At 34.2% G+C, this 20399-nt stretch overlaps 1 protein-coding gene across 1 annotated transcript in view; it reads right to left on the reverse strand.

Annotated features, from left to right (window-relative positions):
* The window catches only part of LOC106686485 (protein dachsous), a 383586-nt gene extending 366436 nt beyond the window's left edge, over nucleotides 1-17150 (reverse strand). Inside the window, exon 1 of the mRNA XM_067050290.1 lies at nucleotides 15412-17150. Coding sequence (XP_066906391.1) covers nucleotides 15412-17115 — 1704 coding nt within the window. The 5' untranslated portion in view covers nucleotides 17116-17150. The remainder of the gene's footprint in view (nucleotides 1-15411) is intronic.
* Nucleotides 17151-20399: the final 3249 nt, after the last annotated feature.

Below are 20399 nucleotides of genomic sequence, written 5' to 3' on the forward strand. Positions count from 1 at the left end.
ACTACCAAAGTTAATAAGGAACTTTAAGCAAATTATAAGTATTTATTTGTTTTTCTAAATTTTGGCATTCATCTTTAAACAACAATTGAGCCTTTTTTTAAATAATGAAAGTATTTCCTTCAATAATTTCAGAGTAACAGCTTTCGAACACTTCTATTTTAGATTTATAAAAAGATTTTAAGCAAATATGTTAACAAAAATTTAGATTTATTAAAATAAATTATTCAATTAAGCCAACGTTTAAACACTCTTATCTATTTGCATTTCATATAACAATCATAAAATAATAAAACATTGATCAAAAACATAACTAGCAGGTTTTTGTGAAGATTAGAGGTTAATTATAACCTTTAATTCATAGAACAGCAACAATTAAAGTTTTTAGAATTGTAATACTTCGTTTGAGATGAAATGAAAATAGCCGTTTACAAAATTAGCAATATAAAAAATTCCCTTTACGACTTCTGAAAAGATAAGACATAAAAAGACTGTAACTCATTGCCGTGTGAAATGAGCTTTACTTAATAGTTTGTAACGTTATAGATAGCCGGCGCAAGAGTTGTGAACTCTGAACTTTAGGCTAATAGAGAAATGTTAATACTGAAGGGAGAAAGCTTCGGTTTCTACTTCACCTCTCAGTGCGCTGTTAAATTTAATTTAAAAATTTTAAACTTTCTCTGCTCGACCATTACCGTTGATTTATACTTGCTCCATCCCGGACGGTGTTGTCAAGGGACATCTGCGCTAAATAGGATAATTCAATAACAATCATAATATTGAGAAGCCATAGACTTGATGTATGTTAATAGCAATAAACACAAATATAAATCTTTATAACTCTGATGAAATACAAATTAGAAGAATTGAACATATGTTCCTATCTACACATTGGTCGAATACTTTGCCGCAATACAATAAAATAATTATTTTTTAAAGCCCTTGCCATATTGATGAAACCACAACAAATTATTACCTCTTATATAATGATTGATTTCTATAGAAAAATGTATTTTTAAATGATTTTTTTTCTATTTTGCATATAATTAGAGCGCAAACCTTAAAAATAATGTTTTATTAAATTTTAACAATCATAAACATGTTCCGTTTGAATTCATCTTCACGTAAAAATAAAAATATGCATATTTTATCCCTTAGGAAATTCCAGACTTGGGGGCGAGCAAAAAGAACTCATGAGGTGAAAAAATTGGCAATAGCCTTGAAGATAGATCCTAAGTTATTGTTATGCCTAACGACAAAAATCAAATCAAAATCATAAGAATTGTAGAAGTTTGGAAAGTGAACATGTATAGTGGGACATTTTGTACATCAATGTTATGAGGACTTGACAGTTCAGTGTCCATGAATCGCGTGTGACAGTTGGTTATTGCGCTTGCGCTAATAGAGAACCATTTATCGAGAAAATCCTGATAGTACGACTCAACACTTTTTTTTTTTTATAGTAATTATCCACCAGTTGACTTGGTAGGGGGTTATCCTAAAGGTAACCATTCTCAAACCAAAAACTAACCAGTTTCCACCTCAAGAGTCTAGTTTTCATTCCAGTAGACTCCATGGCGGTCTACTATAAAAGCTATTCCACCCAATTGAATTGAATCTGCGCCATTGCAGTTATGAGCTTGCTAAGGTGACGCCACAACTCTCTAAGCTACAATGGCTTCGTACAAGTAAATACTGTCACGATAGGAAATTTCAAGGAGTAGACAATGGTGGTGGTTGCAACAGCTGTTACCACCACCGTCACAGTCAATCTCCAACAATTTTGTAAAATAATTAACTGTGATGTCATCGTTTACGAAAAAAAAATCAAAATGTGTGTACAGATGAATACAAATAAAATAAGTTATGGAATTTCTGAATTACCAAATATTTTTTTTTTAATATTTATTTATTGCTATTTGCAACTGTACATTATAATACATTTAGTAAATCTGATCTAAGTTAAATTGGAGTGTTACAGGCGTGTAGAGAAACTACCCATTGGTAGCACTCTGATGACATTTTACATTAGCTGGTCTCGTGGCCATCTTCTTTTAAGGCGCCTCGGAGGATTGTCAGGAATGGAAGAGGATGCAAGATTAGAAACTAAGGGATTTGAGTGGTTAGAGAGTTTATAATGGAAGGAGTGATATCTGATTCGGACTAGATCGGTTACTTAGGGAACATTAAGGTCTTTATGTATGATTTTATTTGTTACAAAGTAAGAAGCATTGAGGATTTTACGAAGGGTTTTGGATTGTAAGGATTGAATACGAGAGGAATTCGAAGGTTTAGTGGAGCCCCAAAGCTCAACTCCATGTGTCCAGATTGACCTAATTTCCAAATATTAAAATCTGAATTATTAAACTACCGAATTATATGAATTGCAAGGAAGTTTATAACAATTTTCTGAATACAGAATATGAAATACATATGTCGCATGTATATTCAGTCTGAGACTAAGCCAGGTGGAGCTGAAGTATAGGGAAGATTATGTTCCGAAACTGCTACTTGCGGAGGAGAGGAGAACCTCCAAAAGCTATAAATCATCATCATTAGTACCGTCCATGTTCGTTTTGTAAATATTTCAACTGAAGAGTCAGCAGTAGTCCCGACATGAAATAATTTCCTCGCCGGTAGAACAGCAAATTACAGAAAGACGAATAGAAAATAAAAACGAAACACAAACCGCTAATCAATTACAAACGCTAACCAGGCAATTGATCATGGAGTGGAAGTATTTACCACAGGGAGTACATAGGGCGGACATAATCCACCGGGGTCTCATCATACCCTACACCGCTCCATCCATCTTGATACGGGTCGCCAGTACACGTCCGATGTAAGGATCGGTAATGATGACGAATATGCCCTAGGGTACACAATGTTTCAATTTTATTTCCCCACTAAGAGGCCGTACGGATATAAGTTAATCTATAATATTAACAAGTTGTAGGAGCGGGGAAGATGCTAGAGGTAAATCTCCAGACCAAGTGGAAATACAGGCCGTAAATATATGTAATGGCGATGGCTAAGAACTGGAATATATCATCCTTGTCCTGTTGCATTAGGGGACGCCCGTACTTCCCTATCTTGCCTTGTGTCTCTGGGAGCTGAGGGTGAGCACATTTCATTCCAAGATGTTAACGCGAACTAACAGGCTATCTAGTCTCTCATCTCCAAGCTCCAAGCAGCGATCTGTTAAAGTATAAAATAAAAAACATATCAAAATTGGTCTTAGAACTGTGTAATGCTCTACAATTTTAAAATGAATTAAAAAAATAAATGATGAATTTTCCGTATTTTCGCCCATAATTATAATAGCAGCTATAAAAATAATTCCAATTAGCAAATTAAATTTAATAGAAGAAGTTTAAAATTGACAGGTTTAGACGAGGCAGACTGAAAAATGTCTCAACCAATTTACTTTCAACATTTACGGGGGTGGGGATGAGCGATCACGAAGCAATATTTTGAACAATTCGCCATATTTAAGGTGAGTACGCAGTCAGTCTTTCCGGGGCCAGATAAAATAGTTTTACTTTCATTTTAAAGTCCAAACGATTTTCGATACGTAAACCACAAAAAGTAGAGTTCCTCGATTACGATAATCGCAGTCAAAAATTTCATAACGTATGGTCCTATGGCAATTAGAAGTAACTTCCAAGAAAATGACAAGGTTTTAAATGTTAATGATTTCAATTTTCATTTATTAATGTTACTGAACCTTTAGAGGAAGGTAAGTCGCTCGCTGGAAGTAATTGGAGGAATGAGCTGGGAGCAGCAAAATCTAAAATTTTCCATCAACTTCTGACCAAATTTACGGCTTACATTAGGTTTCAGGTTTAAAATTTGATTTTTTTCTTTTTTTAACGTTCCCTCCTTTTATTATTACTTTTTATATTTACTCCCAACCTACCTTACAATACCTCTGCGTTTTTACGCAATTTTGTGAAGAAACTATCTGAGTAATTTAAAGAAAGAAATTTAAAGATTATAAATAAATATCTGAGTAATGTTTTACCACAATTTTTGTATTTGACTTAGGTTCTCAAACCATAACTTTACGAATTTTGAAATTACAGGGAAGGGGGAGGAGAAGGAGGAGAGGTGAAATCTCTCATCACGCTAAATTTTCGTACTCACAAGGCCCATGACGTTTTCTAATTTTCACCAATTTTTAAAAATAACTAGATTTATGTCTTCTTAGCCCGTTGTAAGCAAATGTTTTCAAAGTGATATACAACCGTTGCTAAATTGGGGTTTATTCAGAAAATGGGAATGAGAGTATTTTTGAAAAAAAATAGAGAGTTAAAAAAAGGGAGGGGGTTTATTCAATTATTAACTAATCTTTGTAATAATTTAAACTTATTTGTTAATACTATTTAATTTGCCCTATACGTGAGCGTTTGTTATCATTTATGACAACTTCACCTCTATAATAATTACATAATTTCAAGTATTAACAAATACATAGAAACATTAATGAAGAACTGAAACTTTCCAGTAATTAGATTAGAATACTAATGATAATAAAACAGAATCGTGGATTGCGACAGATAATAAAAAATCTATCTAGTAATGGTTAACTGCTCCTTAACATTTCAGAATAAAATAATTTATGAACCTATCATCTTTTTTATTAGATATACATAATGTTCATAAACCTAGATTATATACATAAAAAAAACTTTCCTAACAATAATTAAACATGAAATCTTCGTTCAAATCACAAAAGAAAGATAAAAAACTCATAAATAGGAACTTTCATTACATGTCGCTCGTAAAACTACAACAAAGTACAAGGTACAACTTCAAAGTAGAATATATCATCAGGTGTGATTAAAGATAACGAAAATGGAATTCGGGTTTCATACTGCAAGGTTCAGTAATTTTTATTATTATTTTGTCTATTTGTGTGAAAACAAAAAAATGTAAATTCGTTGTAAATGAACCGTTTCTCAGGTAAGTTTTTATTACATCGTTTCTAACAGGAGGTGAATATAATACAAAACACCCTCACTGGGGTACACGCTTATGTACACCGAGAGGCAAGAAACTCAAATGCTTCGTCATCTATCCTTAGACATCTTTGCTCCCGATAAACCGACTTACCAAATTCCGGACTTAAAAAAACTGACGTGCTAGACATCTTTGTAGCAAAAGATTTGAGATCACTGCCGATTACTGTTGAAACCAGAATCAAACCTTGGCTTAGATTATTTACTAGAAAACCTGATGTTATGTGCAGAGATATTGCTTTCCGAATAAGACTGTCTTTGATCAACAGCGTGGTGAATTAGGATCTATTTAGTGATTATCCAACACCCAGTTGACTGTCCATACAGTACTAAAATTTGAAAACGATTTAAAAGCAGTTGGATTCTTCACCTTAACTGTTCAGAGAGCTGTCTTAAGTTGAAAGGAAGGCAATACACTCGTATCAGAGATCTATTAGAGCAAAGAGAAGATCACGAAAGGAACGGCAAGCTCACTGGCTACGTTCAACTGGACGAACTTTTAACAAACTAAACAATGAACTCAAAAAATAAATATTAATCACTTGTATGTACTTATATTAATTACTTTATTATTAATTTTCTATTATAATGTACACTTCTCTGTATCCCCACTCATATTATAGTGTCAAGACATTAGTATATTGTCTTTCTTAATCACTTACACATATTGTATCCCATTATTTTATACTTTATTTTTCTATTACTTTTATATTTTATTATTTTTTTTTTGTAAATATCTCTTCTCCCCCTCTATTATGTATATTACCATTAATTGTTTACCTAATTTAAATTTATTTTCGTTATTGTGGCACGCTAACTGCCATCCCCACTCCTCCCAATACAAACGGCTCACTCTGTCTTTGACTCCTGTCAAAACAGGTATGAATTCTGTCACATCGTTTGATTTTATTCTTTTCTTTTTTCATCTCTTAATTTTTACTTTCTTTAATATTTCTTCTCTTAATTTATCTCTTATCCATCTGTTACTATTACCCTTTTCATTTACTATTTACAACCTTCAATTTTTCTTATTATATTTTACTTTTCATTGTATACCTCTGTTATTTTCCACTTATGTTTTTTCTTTGTACTATGTCAAGTGTTTGTATCTTTTTTAGCCCTGACGAAGCCCTGCCACGTGGGGCGAAACGTTGGCTCAATAATAATAGTATAACCATTCACTATTTGAGTTTTTTTGACCGCACCCGGACCATATTCCATTCAAAAAATAAATAGAAAAATTATTGATGAAAGCCCTGCAAATTGTAGGAAAACGTTACCACTGAATTGTGTTTTTTACTATGTACCCTTATTGACAGCCACCCACCCAGACTATCTTCATCCAATTACTAGATACGGTCAACTTTTAATCTTCCATTAACTTAGCAATGTGTACTCATATTCTTATATTACTGATACTCACTTTTACACTCTTACATTTGCTTGACCTTCTTTGTTTCTATTTCTTTGAGCCCTGATGAAGACCTGCAATGGGTCTTTGGCTATTGACAAATAATTTTATTGAAAAAAAAAATTTTGTTTTCCTAGCCACAACTCTAACCAATTCATTCTAATTCACATACGAGTAATCATATATAATGCATATTTTATTCTGTTTCTTAATTAACAATAATTTGTTTTTATTATTGTATTGAAAGCCAGAACAACATAGTTTTAATCAATTCTTGTATTATACTCAAGAAACAACATGTTTCAGAATAAAATCTTAGTTTTAGAACTCCGTAACTAAAACACAACGTATTTGCAAGAAAAATGCTCAAAATTTACACATTTAATATTATTTTCAAGCTTAATGAAACACGAATAAAAATAAATTTTACACTAAAGATATTTTGTCTTGAGCTCAAGTAAATTTAGCTTCGCTGTAATAACGATGCTGAAGTAATTGCTGCGAGGTGGAATGCGAAGTAACACGGTTACATTTGAACTTTTTCTCCGTATATTTGTTTATGCTAATTGGATCGCCCGAGACGTCGAGTACCTGCCTATAGAAAACCCAATCAAAGAGACAAGCATTAATCCACAGCAATCGAACCCGCTCGGTTTATCGTCTTCCTATAAGGCTAACAAGATGGCCACCATTATATAAACTACAGCCGCACTCTCGCGGGCAGATTTAAACCTATCTCCTACGGAATCTTAATGCCGCTGCAGTTAGAAATCTTGAAAAGTTTAAGAGAAGAAGATAAGAACAGGATCTGATTGGTTGGATTTGTCCTACGTTGGATCTAAGATAGTGCTGATCTATCACGCGCCTGCGCCCTACTTGCACAATAGTTGCGATCAAAATGGAAGTGTCGCCCACGACGCTAGCCTTATTAAAGCAGGCGTCATTAGGTCTAAGATGGAAGGAAAGAACAAGGAGAGGAATACAATCTGCTCTTTGATGTCCATCACTGTCAGAGAGATGCTTATTGAACTTGGCTACAATTTGTGCTTCCGCCAATTTCTGACCTTTTCAATGCTATAAGTTTTGGTAAAGGAGGGACCGGATTTAAAACTTCTAGCAAAATAAAAACATTCATGTTCTACCTTAGTTGTTTAATGTTATTTTTTACCTGGTCTAACTTTGGTGATGTTGACCATGTTTGGTCGAAAAGGGGAATCCAGAAGTAGATTTTTTGAGGGAGGAAAGAGAAGAGATAATTTCATAAACATTATTTTGGCATCTTTTAATTATTTTTTAATTCAGTTGTTGGTATATATTATTCCATAACAGGACCAACCATTCTTAACTAAGAGTACATATTTACATGAGAATGCAGGGATGATAAGTAGAATTTATGTGATTGTGCTGTCTTAGCCTAGGCCAGCAAGGATTGACAGGATATCTCAGTATTTAATAACCCAGTAAGCGATAAAGTTTAAATCAATTTAAAAACTAGGAGATGATATGATTTGCGGTATAGTTAAACCAAAATAGTTTTCAACTAATTTGAACCTGCAGTGTGGGTCGAAACATTGTTGATGGCCAATGTTTCGACCCACACTGCAGGGTTGAAAGTTTTGGAACGTTAGCCATCAATAAATAGTTGAAAACAACTTTTGTTGATCTTGACCACAACTCTGACCATTTCCTAATTCACTTACATTTAATCTTTTAAAACTACTTTGACCTTCACTAAATATCAGTTTGTTTGAGCCCTGCAATATGACCACTAGGCCTTAATAAATATTGTGTTTCCGTCAGGTTTAACTACTTAATTTAGGTTAACCCCTTTTACATAACAAAATGTTGAAAAACCTTTAAACAAAGTTACTTACAAGTATTGACAGTACTTGAAGAATTTAAAACTTAAATTTTTTTCTTAGTGATTATTTCGGAAGGAGAATTTTTTCGTTTTTCATCCCTTTTTTCAGCTAGCAAAATTTTAAAAACATTAACCATCACGAATTAAAAGAGTTAAGAAACTGGATTGAAAAAAATAAATAAAAAGATAAATAAGATAAAGAAAAGAAAGGAAAAAATAATAATAAAGGATATGAAATAAAATGACTATCTAGAAAAATAAAATAATAAACATAGGCGTTGATGACAGTAGAGTTTCGCGCCATTAAGTCCTAACAACAACTGGGAAAAATAAAAAAATAAATTATTACAACAAATACTTTTACTTAATAGGACATATGTCTTATTATATATATATTTTATAATATTTTCCTTTGAATCTACGTGTTAGTCTTATTCTCGCAAAATGTATCTATTTGTTTGTTTTTGGTAAACTGATCTAATTGTGAAATGGTGAAATTGGAGAAGCAGAAATGGGAAAGAAAAAAGGAATGATTTGAAATATTTGTATTTGGTGTATAAACCGAAATTGATTGTAAAAGGAAACTGTAGGGAAAAAAATTTGTTTTCTTTCTATTTTATTCTATCATGTAATTTATATATGTCCGATTAAGGATTGATAAGTATGCTTTGTGATATTGCAACCTGATGTATTTGGGTAGCATAGATGAATAAAGTATTTCTCTCCCCTTTATACTAATAATGTGGTTCAACAGATTTTGATACATAATTATTAATTAAAAACGAACCCTATTAAAAAACAAACAACCACAATGAAGTTGTTAATAGTAAACATTATATAGTCAGTCTACGAACGAAAACAGGAAAAACTCGAAAGGTCAATTATACTTGTGATCTAATTTTATGTAGTATTTAAGGCTTTGCGACATGATTTTATCAAACATTTCCTATCATCGCCATGACTCTATACTGCCATAGTTTCCCTTAAACAACAATAAAGAAAGAAATAGTTTATTAAACAAAAAAACAATTAAGAAAAATTCAAATACATAATCGGATATGTAAATGGATACCGGTTAGTAAACAGAACATGATATCTGTTCAATAAGACAGTAATAACTACAATCCAACCGCAATATTATACGGTGGGGAAACATGACATTTACACATAAGAAAAACTTAAACTAGGAAATAGACGTGTCAAGATACTAACCCAATCCTATCGGAACAGATGTCTGCGGTCTAGTTCAAATGAAACCAGGATATCGTTTCATTTATATTATGTCGGTTTTTAGACTGACTGAAATAAATCTATACGTCCATATAATTAAACGTTCGATATTGTTTAGGTTTCCTGTTAGGGAGGTGGAGTAATGGCGAAACTGAAGGATTGTTTATCAACAGGCATTATGAGAAGACCCACGCAGCCTTCAGACCGCTCCCAAGAATTTATTACTTGAATAATAGTAAGTAACCAGAGGTAATTATTAAGACAATGGTGTTACTTAGTTTGTATAAGCTACCTTTCAACTCGAGGCAATTTTTTAACAAATATCAACTAAATTAATAATCCATCAACATATTACTCTAAATAACATTTTGGAATTTAGGATAAATAAGTGAACTATCCAGTGATAAGGGAACTATGACAAAAAATATTTTAAAAAAATATAAAATGACGTTATCATTTAGACCAAGTTCCACCATTAAGAAGTAAAAATAACGGGAAGAAAGAAGCTATTACATCCGAAACGAGATTTTTGAAACCAAAATTTTCCACCGCTCCTACTGGCACAGTCGTTAATTATTTATTCCTATGGGTAACTGAACTATCGAACGATTTTGTCTTGGTTCGTTCGATTTTCAGCACCGCTTTGTAAATCGTTAAAACATTAGTGATTAGAAAGCATTGATTAGCCTTTAGAAAGCATCGAATCGGAATTATCACAGATATGAAATAATTTTTAAATGAGAATTCTTCATTGAATATTTCACAGTTAAGTGTCCGGAAAAAAAGGAAGAGGTTACATACCGATTTCTACACCGAAAGAATCGAATTAATTCATTATCATCTTCATCTGTATTTATCAAGATTAAGTTTCATATTGCAATTTTCAAACTTCTTGAAAAAAAAAAAAAAAAAAAAATAGAATGCTTTGTTAACACATTCACTTATTAATTATTATTAGTTAGTTTTTTCTTTTAAAGTATGAATAAATATTCATTAACTTATATTAAAATTTTTTTGAAGAGCATATGAGTTGAAGGGCACTAAGCCCAAAACTATTTGTAACATAATTGATTTAAAATTCTAAGTAATACTAGCATAATAGCAAAGATTGAATAGAATTTTAGATTTTAAAAATGCATACGGATTTTTTATGATAGAAGCTCCTCTACTTGAATCAAAAGTACAAGAAGGCAACATTTTTTACAGACACAACTTGAAAATATATCAGAAATAGAAACTGTAATACACTGATAATGTATACTGATAACAATATACTAATTTGTTATTCTTTACAATATTGTATTTTATGTTCTAACAATTTATATTTTTATAAATAAATTAAGAGTTTTTAATCATTAAGTTCTATCTATATTTCTTTTTCCCTTGAATTTATGTATTTTTTTGAGTGTCTGGTGCAATAAGGTAGCTCTAATATTTTTAAATTCCTCCTCCCCTCTTAGATCCCTCTTTTCAGAGATCCAGAAGACACTGAGTTATTTATTAAATCTAATATATACATATTTTAAAAAAATTATCTCAAAAAATGAATTTGGAATAGATTAATATTTTTAATCTAGTAAAAATTTGTAGAACGGAACTACCTTCTACGAAAAGAAGCAAATTCGACTAAAAATTGTTACAGTAACTTCCATTAGATGGAAGATCTTCTTTTAATAATTGAAGAGCACATATACATATTAAATGAATCATATTTTTAGCTATAACAGATTATTCCTTTTAAAAAAAAATTAAATACCAAAAAAATCTAGATGGGCCACCACGAAATGAAAACCCACTTCTTGCATCAACACTGATCCTTTGCCAGCATTTAGCAGTAGCAACAAAGTAAATACCAAAACCTTGAAATCACCATGAACAATATATATTTTAATGTAGATTCAAGTGCGTTTTAAAAGGTTTTAGTTTAAAACCAACAATAAAATGACAGATAAATTTTAAAATAATAAACGAAATTTTATGGCACTTCAGAAAAAAAGAGAAAAAATCTGAGTATCCTTGGTGCACTCGCTAAGCCTATAATTTAGAGGGTTAGAACTTTAGAAGTTTTTATTAGTCCCTAAAATAGGTTCTAAAATTGAACCTCATCGTTCTTTTTCTTTCAGTTTTACTTGCTTTCTTTTTTTAATTCATTTCTTTTCTCTATAGCTTATTATTCTGTAAAAGGCGGGGTTAATATACCTTCCCAGTGTTTTTCGGCAAGTGGGATTTTACGACTTCGGGAACTGTTTTTATTTCGTAAACGTCCTTCGTTGAGTCGTAAACCCAAAAGTGGGTTCAACAGCATCACATTTCGATCCCAACAACATAATTGTCCTTAGCCTGTATTCATTTCGGATCAATGAAATTTTAAATCACTTCCTTCTCATTGATATGACTTTCCCTAAAATCGAAAATGAACCCCATCTATTTATAAAATGGTAGATTTCTGATTCAAAGTTATATACATGCCTAATAGCATTAATAAAACGCCAGTATTGATTTTTTTAAAATACATTTTTGAAATCTATAATGATAATATGTATATAAAGTGACCCAAGGAATACTTATTGTGGTTATTTCAGTTTTTAGTTGTGTATAAAACATAGTAAAAAAAGAATTGCCATGAATATAAGAAAATATCAAAGTTACAAATATATTATATGATTAAAAAGAATTTTTTTATTATTGACTTATATTCGTGTGCGGGAAAAAGGGAAGAAAAAAATACAATGATGCTCTCTCTGATGGTGGATAGTATCTAGAGCTCCTAAAAAGGTCTCACTAGGGCTGGTGTCAAATAGCAAGCTGCTAATCTTGAGTCAGGAATTTTCTAAACCCTAAGTAAAATATCCAACATGCTTCCACGTCATCCCCACGGTAGCTGAACGAAATGTCCAACATTCGACATCAGCACTCATCGTGTTACGAATACATATACGTCTTATGAATAAAAAAATAATAGTTTCCCATTTAAGATTTTAACACTTAAAGTATCTTATTATTTCAGTTCAGTAAATTGTATTTGTACAAAATTGTTTGCAATAAACAAACGAAACTATCTCAAAGAATACAATATATTTTTTCAAGCAAAATAGAAAATAGAAGTTAAAATGTATTACAAAAAAAAAAAAACACTAAAATAAAATTCGTAGAAAGAAAGCTCAGAACATGCAAGAGAATAAAGTAAGCATTTAGTTGATCAGTAAGTTATAGGTATTAGCGAGTTGGACAGGAATCAGGACATACATTGCACATTCAACTGCGATGTACACATGTGGGGTGCACCGCGGTACTGCCCGCATTGCAAAGGGATTTGCTATCCCGGCATCCTTCCTCTACATCTCCTCTTACATTTCCAATCCGACCATTAATACTTCGAGTATCCTTCTCGATCCGAAGGCTACATTACGATTGCTGATACACTCTCTTTCTAGTCTCATCCAACCGGCCGAAACAGGGTAACCTCTATAGAAGAGGAAGACGCCGATTACCGGAGGAGCAGGGATAAGGTCATAAATAGAGGGATGAAGGTGGGACATAGCCTCACATAAACGTCACGCTGGAACGAAACACGACCGCTCTCGTAAAGCCCCCGGTTTACGAGTGTGACAATCCCTCTACGTCATTCACTGGGTCCCACATGAAGACCCTAATGTCCTCAGATCTTCTTCTTAGTCTTCTACTTCCTGGACTATTATCCCAAGGTTCAACATGGGCTTACGTACATATTCAAATATTCTTAGGGAGACACTTTTTTTTCTAATTCTGGTCATCGAAGAATATATTAGCACTTATTTAACAAATAAATAGTTATGATTCCAATAATCCTATATAGAATTTCAATCCTTTTTTCCAAAAAACAGAAACAGGTTTAGTATGTTTGTGTCCTTATTTGAAGCCAGCACAGGCCCAAAAATGTTGTGATCGTTTACTCCGGAGTATGCCTACAGAGTATACGATGACAACCTTCGTAACCCAATTAACCTTCGTAAATTTTATTTCATTATATTTAATATTACAACCATAAAGTCCTAATACTCAACTACGTTAGTTTTATTACCAACACACACATCTTACCCAATAGCATCAGATATTTAGACAAACTCGTTCATTAAGAATTTTCATGGCCTTTGACTAAACTATCCTCAATCCGGAGGTCACTGGTACCAATAATGGACTTGGAAACTATATTATAGTAATATAATAACAATAATATTAACTTAAAATAATTATGATTAAGAAAAAACCTAAAATCCTTTTATTATCAGCAACTCTTATGGGGGAAGTTTCTGCAGAGGGTGGTCAGTCAGTAGTAGTAGTAATTACATCGTTATTAGCCTTCTTCATACTACATCTTAGATATTCTCTTCGGTCCTAAATCCTGTATATTTTCTAATAGATGTACGTTACAATCTCATAGAGATCATTAAATAATTAGAGAGAATCCTGTCTTACCGTCCCGCCCCCTAGTATGCCATAACAAAAGGTCCCTCTTATCTTATCTTGAAATTATTTATTAATAAAGAGACTAATTTACTTATATCGAGCTAAAATTTATAGTTAGTCACTAAAACTAGAAATTAAGGGATGCAATTTCTTAAAGGGACAACCTCTATTTTTATGAAAGGTTTAATTAAACCAATAAAACGTTTAAATTTTATAAATCCGAAGATGCATTGAGTAAAAATTAGTTTTGTGAGGAGCGAATCAGGGGACTGGGTGTCTATATAAACTTAATTACAGGAAAGCAATTAATTGCCTAACAAAATTCCACTCGGTTGTGAATAGTCTGTGGTAGTAGAATGTCGTAGATTTAGACTAACAGGTTACGAAAACCTAATTAATTTCTAAGATACTCGCTAATGAAACAGATATCAATTGTTAAGCACATTACCTCTACTTTATCTAGCGTTGTATTGCACTGTTGAGAAATTATTTACAAGGATGAATGAAGTCTGAAAAGCTGTACGGGCCTGGATGCGGAGACATGGCGCATGCCTGGCAGGAACAATAGCAGGAGTGGAAGGTGTTTTTGTTTTATGAATAATTTATAGCAAGATGAGGAGGTAACAATGAGCCACGGAGCAATGAAGTCAATTATGAAGTCGGCTCCAAAAATCACCAAGCAAAGTTCTTCCATCACAACCACTATTCCGCCATTTTGTGCCACATCTCTTGGGATAACTGAATAAAATTTATAAAATTTAAAGTTATATTAGTTTTTTTTTACAGTTGTAAATTAGTGTTTGAAGACATCATGTTTTTGTTGTTGTTTTTTTCTGGAGTCTTAAATAATTTTTTTGAACGACCAGATCAACAACGAAATGAACGATCCATCTTAAAAACAAGACTTGCAAGAGCCCACGATGACAGACTGCTCCCCTGACAGATTCCAGTTAATAATACAGCAATAGATAGCCCCAACCCATTTAAGGACCCTCAGTGTATCTTCATCGATATCGAACACCTTTCTATTCAGGTATTTATTCGAGGTGCCGTTACTTTGAATATCAAACCGTTGCCATATTAGGCTCTTCTTCTATCATAGACTGTATCTCTACCGCCTGCACAACCTCTTCCTATAATATCGTTTGTAAGTGGTCGACTGCAATGGAATAACTTCTGCATAATATCCATCATACTGCAAAATATGTACAGAAAACAGCCACTTAACACAAACCGGCATTTTATATGGAATGTATATATGACATTGTAAAAAAACTAAAATATAGTGAAAAGACGTAATTTATATCTAACTAACGGAATCTTGTCTGAACTAAACTCCCTGTTAGCTACTACTATTATTTTCGAAGCAGTATCATAAAACAATGAAAATAAATAAACACATGCAAATAAGACTGAATAATATAGATTAAATGTTAAAAACTCACCTTAAGAATGCAGTGTCCTTTAGCCTCGTTCTCAGGGATGGTTGCGTTGTAGAAGCTCTGGTCGAAGATGGGCTCGTTGTCATTGACATCATGAATAGTGACTAGTACGGTTGCGGACGAGGACAACGGAGGAGAACCTTGGTCAGTTGCAATCACGATTACTTTAGGTTCAGGATCGATCTCGCAATCGATGTGAGCCTTGGTCGTGATGAGACCGGACTTAGGGTCGATTTGGAACCACGCTGGCCGACCTGAGTTGCTTTCCATCAAGGAATAGCTGAGTATTGAGTTCACACCTTCATCTCGATCCACAGCTGTGATCTGGACCACAGAGGTTCCAGGGTCCGCCACTTCCAGTACGTTAGCGTGATAGACGGACTCACTGAATTCAGGAGGATTATCGTTGACGTCAGTGACCCGGAGATGGAATGTCCTGGAAGCGTGAAGCGGAGGTGTACCGGTGTCGGTGGCAATAACGCTCAGTGTGTAATTGGGCTTCAGCTCTCTGTCGATCGGCATCGATACAATGACGAGGTAGATGATATTGTCCTGCGTTGCAAGTCCGAAATGGCCTTCTCCACCTTGTAAGGTGACATTTACGTTCGAATACTCTGTCTTGGAATCGGGATCGTTCACGGAGATTCTGGCCACGAACTCTCCCTTTTGAGCAGTCTCAGATATCTTTGGTGTAGCGTCATCACTCAAAAAAATGACGTCGATCGTAGGCTGGTTGTCGTTGACGTCCGTCACTCTGATTGAAACAAAAGCTGTCGTCTCCAAAGCTTGCATCCCGTGATCACGCGCAGTTACAACAAGTTCATGCACTTCTTTCGTTTCGAAATCCAACGGTCGGTTCACAGCTATCAGTCCACTTTTCGGATCTATTCGGAACATGGCATCGCGGTCACTCTGTCGCCTGTTTATCGAATATTCGATCTGTCCATTTTCACCTGCGTCAGTGTCTGTAGCAAAAACTTGCAAAACACTTGTACCTACCGTAGCGTTTTCCGGAACAGTCGCAAAATATCTGCTTTGGTTAAATATGGGCTGATTATCGTTTACATCTTGAATGGTAATATTGACGGTCATCGAGCCCTTCAAGGGTGGATTGCCTCCATCGAGAGCCTCTATAACAAGGCTGTATTCGGGTGTAGTCTCCCTGTCAAGGAAACCGTTGATCTGAAGGTCGAGGTAAAGAACTCCGTCCCTTTCCCTGTGTGAAGAGAGGCGGAATGCATTGTTGACGTTGCCAGAAACTATAGTATACCTCTGAGTGTTGAATACGTCGAGGTCCAAGTCTCTGGCCGGGTTTAGTGTCCTCTTCACGTCTCTTGGAGTGTTCTCTGGGAACTCAATCTCCATGATGGGCGAAGGGAAAGTAGGAGCGTTGTCGTTCTCGTCTAGGACGCGGACGACAACACGGATGTTCTCCCCACTTCTGGGAATGGCGACTAAGGAATACGAGGATCGGTTCTCCCTGTCGAGCTTGACCTTGGTTTGTATCTCACCGGTGTTGGACTCGATGACGAGGTCGGACTCTACAGCGGAGCCGGGGACGGGAACGATGAGGAAGGGCGGGCTGGAGAGGCCGTCGCCGATGAAGCCGACCCTAGTCCCTGCCGGTGCGCCCTCGCTCACCTCCAATTCCCGCACCTGCTCGCCCGCCGCCAACCCCAGCCACAGCAGAAGTGCCGCCACCCGCATCTCAGCCGTTCGCCGTCATCCCGTCTGAAACAAAAAATATCATCATTAGTATTATCATTCCATACATTATTAAATACTATTTCTAAAAGATCTTGATCTTGAAATAATCTTTCATATATCTCCATGTACTTGCAATGAGATTACGCTAAAATCACAAAACAATCTTTAGTATATCATAACAAATCATTAGAAGGTAATAATCCTTTCATGTCAAATGAACAACCCATGTAATAAAGTGAACAATAAAACGAGCTGCTATACTACAATCAGGAAATATAAATTCCATGTTTAACGGATCATTACCCCTAAGACTATAACAATAATAATCTAAAAATTTCTAAATAGATTAAATAAAAATAATGTTTTAAAATTATAATTGATCCTAACAATAAAAATTAAAGCCTTGAATCGATAATAATTACGGTTTCAATACGCAACCCATATTACCTCGCACTCCAAAAACGATATATACTCCGCCGACAACTACTTCCTGTCTTTTGTTATGGCGACAATGGTTTATGAAAATAATAGACGAAGAATGAATGAGCTGTCCCAAAGTGCAATCACGGCCTAAGCAGTGTTTACCTTGGCCAATAATCAATTTGTCGCGGTCTCAGGCTTTCATAGTGCTCTACTTGCCTCTGTACGCCTGGTCTTCGCCCACGGCTGCAATGCATCGCTATGCGATCGGATGGATCCATATCTAAATCATAAAAGGCTGTATCAATGTACCCTGTGTACTTTCTGGCTGAATCCTATCTCACCATTATTGGACTATCATTAAGTTTCTTCCTTGAAGTCAACATCTGAATGAAAATTTCAATACTTGAAAAAAGAAAAACTGTTTGCAGAAAAATCCATAGAGATTCAGCCACCATATATAAAATCTTGTGATAACACTTTCTATATAAAAAGAAAGCTTTCTACCGAATCAGTGTTAAAGTCGGCATAATTTTTTATTACAACAAACATTTAATCTATTGATTTATTTTCAGTTAACAAAGGCATTTTGATGTAAAAGAGGAATTAAACACAAAAGAAGTGTGATAGAGGTTTATAACCAAAATTTGGGTAAGACCATACAATACAAGGGTTTTTAATTATTTCTACTTGCAAATTTCTAAAATAAATTTATAAACAAAAACTACTGATATTAAAGCTTGCTTGTATTTAAGGTTTGTTTTTTATTACCACCAATATCAAAGATAATTAAAAAAAAAATAATCAACGGAACATAAAAAAGAACATGATATAATAAAGGAGAAATTCCTTTAGTAGTTTTTGCTGCTAAATATAGAATTCTTGCAGAAGAATGACCTTTAAATGTTTGTAAGGATCAAGAACGCAGCAGGATCTCTCCTCGCTTCTAAGAGGAAGGATGACCTAGATTGAGGTGAAGGGATCAACTTTAAAACTTATTTGCAGTGAATAAATCAAAATACTCATAGCCCACCTCCCAAAAAGTAAATTACACGGCGATTCTTCACGTATTGCTGGATAATTACTGGAGAGCTTGGAACTTAATGATTCTATCATAGGCCGGTATCGTGTTTAGGCAAGAAGCGATCAGCGACCTGCATTCTCTTCGGAAACGTGTTCTTATGCACGTTACTTCATCCCATTAAGCCATTGAAAAAGCTCTGGTTACATTTGCGTCATGTGCTCCATGTTCGGCGTTTTAATTGATTCCTCAACCGATCTACGATCTGATTGCGATTTACAGAACAGTGCCCGACATGTAATGAACACAAACTGAAAAAAAAGTTGATTACTAAACGAATTCCGGGTGGCGCAATGTCTATACATAAAGCAAGAGAGTAAGTTCAACCATCTCATTCACATATATGTACCTTTGTAAAAGGACAATTGTCCAAATATAGCGACTTTGTGTTTGTGCAAAATTTTTTATTTTTAAAAACGTGGGAGTAATAAAAATAATTAAGGTAAATTTCCTAATCTTACAAGCTTTCAAATTAGAGACTTTTTCAGATGGCCAATGACAAATCTATGATAGAATAAAAAATGGCCTATGAGTACTGAAACAGCTTTTTCTCACAATGAATAAAATTGACGTTGCCTCTTCTTTTACGGAGGTACAGATATATAAAATACAGAAAAAAAAAAATTATAAAGCCAATGTTGAAAAGAGACAAACACTTTATTAAAAATAATATAAAATTATTTTCTGGAATATTTTTGCATTAGGGTGGTTTGTTGTGGCCAAAGAGACCACACTCTTAAAAATAGTCCAGCTTCTGCTTAATATAAAACTATTCCTTAAGGGTCATATTCAATGACTAGGACGTTTTGCATTATGTTTTCATTTTTTTATTTAATTTATAAATAACGGGACTGTTAAGCAAAATATATACAAAATATGAAATACATTGGTCAATACTCTCGAAACTGAATAAATGGCAATGCAAGTAGCTTCCATTAAGTTGCTTCAAAACGTCTTTGAGATAGAAATTTTATTGATTATTATTATTTTTTTGCATCTATTTTGAATAAATTGACAGGGTTAGCCAGTGAAAGGTGACAGGCCCATAAATTCCATCTATCCGCGGAGGTCGGATTCATATGCCATTTTCTTCAGCCGAATAAAAAAAACAGATATGAAAATGATTAATAAGAAGATTTGAGCATCTCTGTGATATATTTATTTTTTTGGTTCAATATCCATGAAAACACCTACTGCTAATGGATTTGGCATGTTCGCATTTGACAGAAGCCCATCGTAAATTTTTCAAGATAATACAAATACCAGGATGACGTAGTTCGAACTATCGCCAAATAGACAATTATAAATTCGCTTATTGACCGCGAGAAAGTGTAGTGGAGGTACGACACGGGTACAAGGTACCTCACTTAGCCACTGCGTACACGGCTCCAAAAACCAGAATGCTGATTGCACCCGGCATTTGGTACTCGCATATTAAAGACTAAGACAAGAAGGGAGCTACCCAGTTGGTAGTTAATGCGTTTCCCTTGTCAGCCTCTCTTGGGTCCACTTTATCACAATCTTATGACAAGGCAGGCTCAAAAACCACTGGGGATTTGATGAATATTTTATGCTGCCTGAAAGGCCTCCGATAACCCGGACCGAGAAATCCCTAAAATTATTATTCCCTTCCTTTTTTCAAATATAAATTATTATTTATGCAAAGATGATATCCGATATATGAGACACTGTCGGAGACAGAAAACTCGAGGAAGGTATAAATGAAATTTTTACGAGATTATTATACCGATTCCGTGTCTCAAATACCGAATTTTAATAGAAC

The sequence above is a fragment of the Halyomorpha halys genome, unplaced genomic scaffold, assembly GCF_000696795.3.
Source record: "Halyomorpha halys isolate HHAL.00 unplaced genomic scaffold, Hhal_1.1 Scaffold830.1, whole genome shotgun sequence".
NCBI lineage: Eukaryota > Metazoa > Arthropoda > Insecta > Hemiptera > Pentatomidae > Halyomorpha > Halyomorpha halys.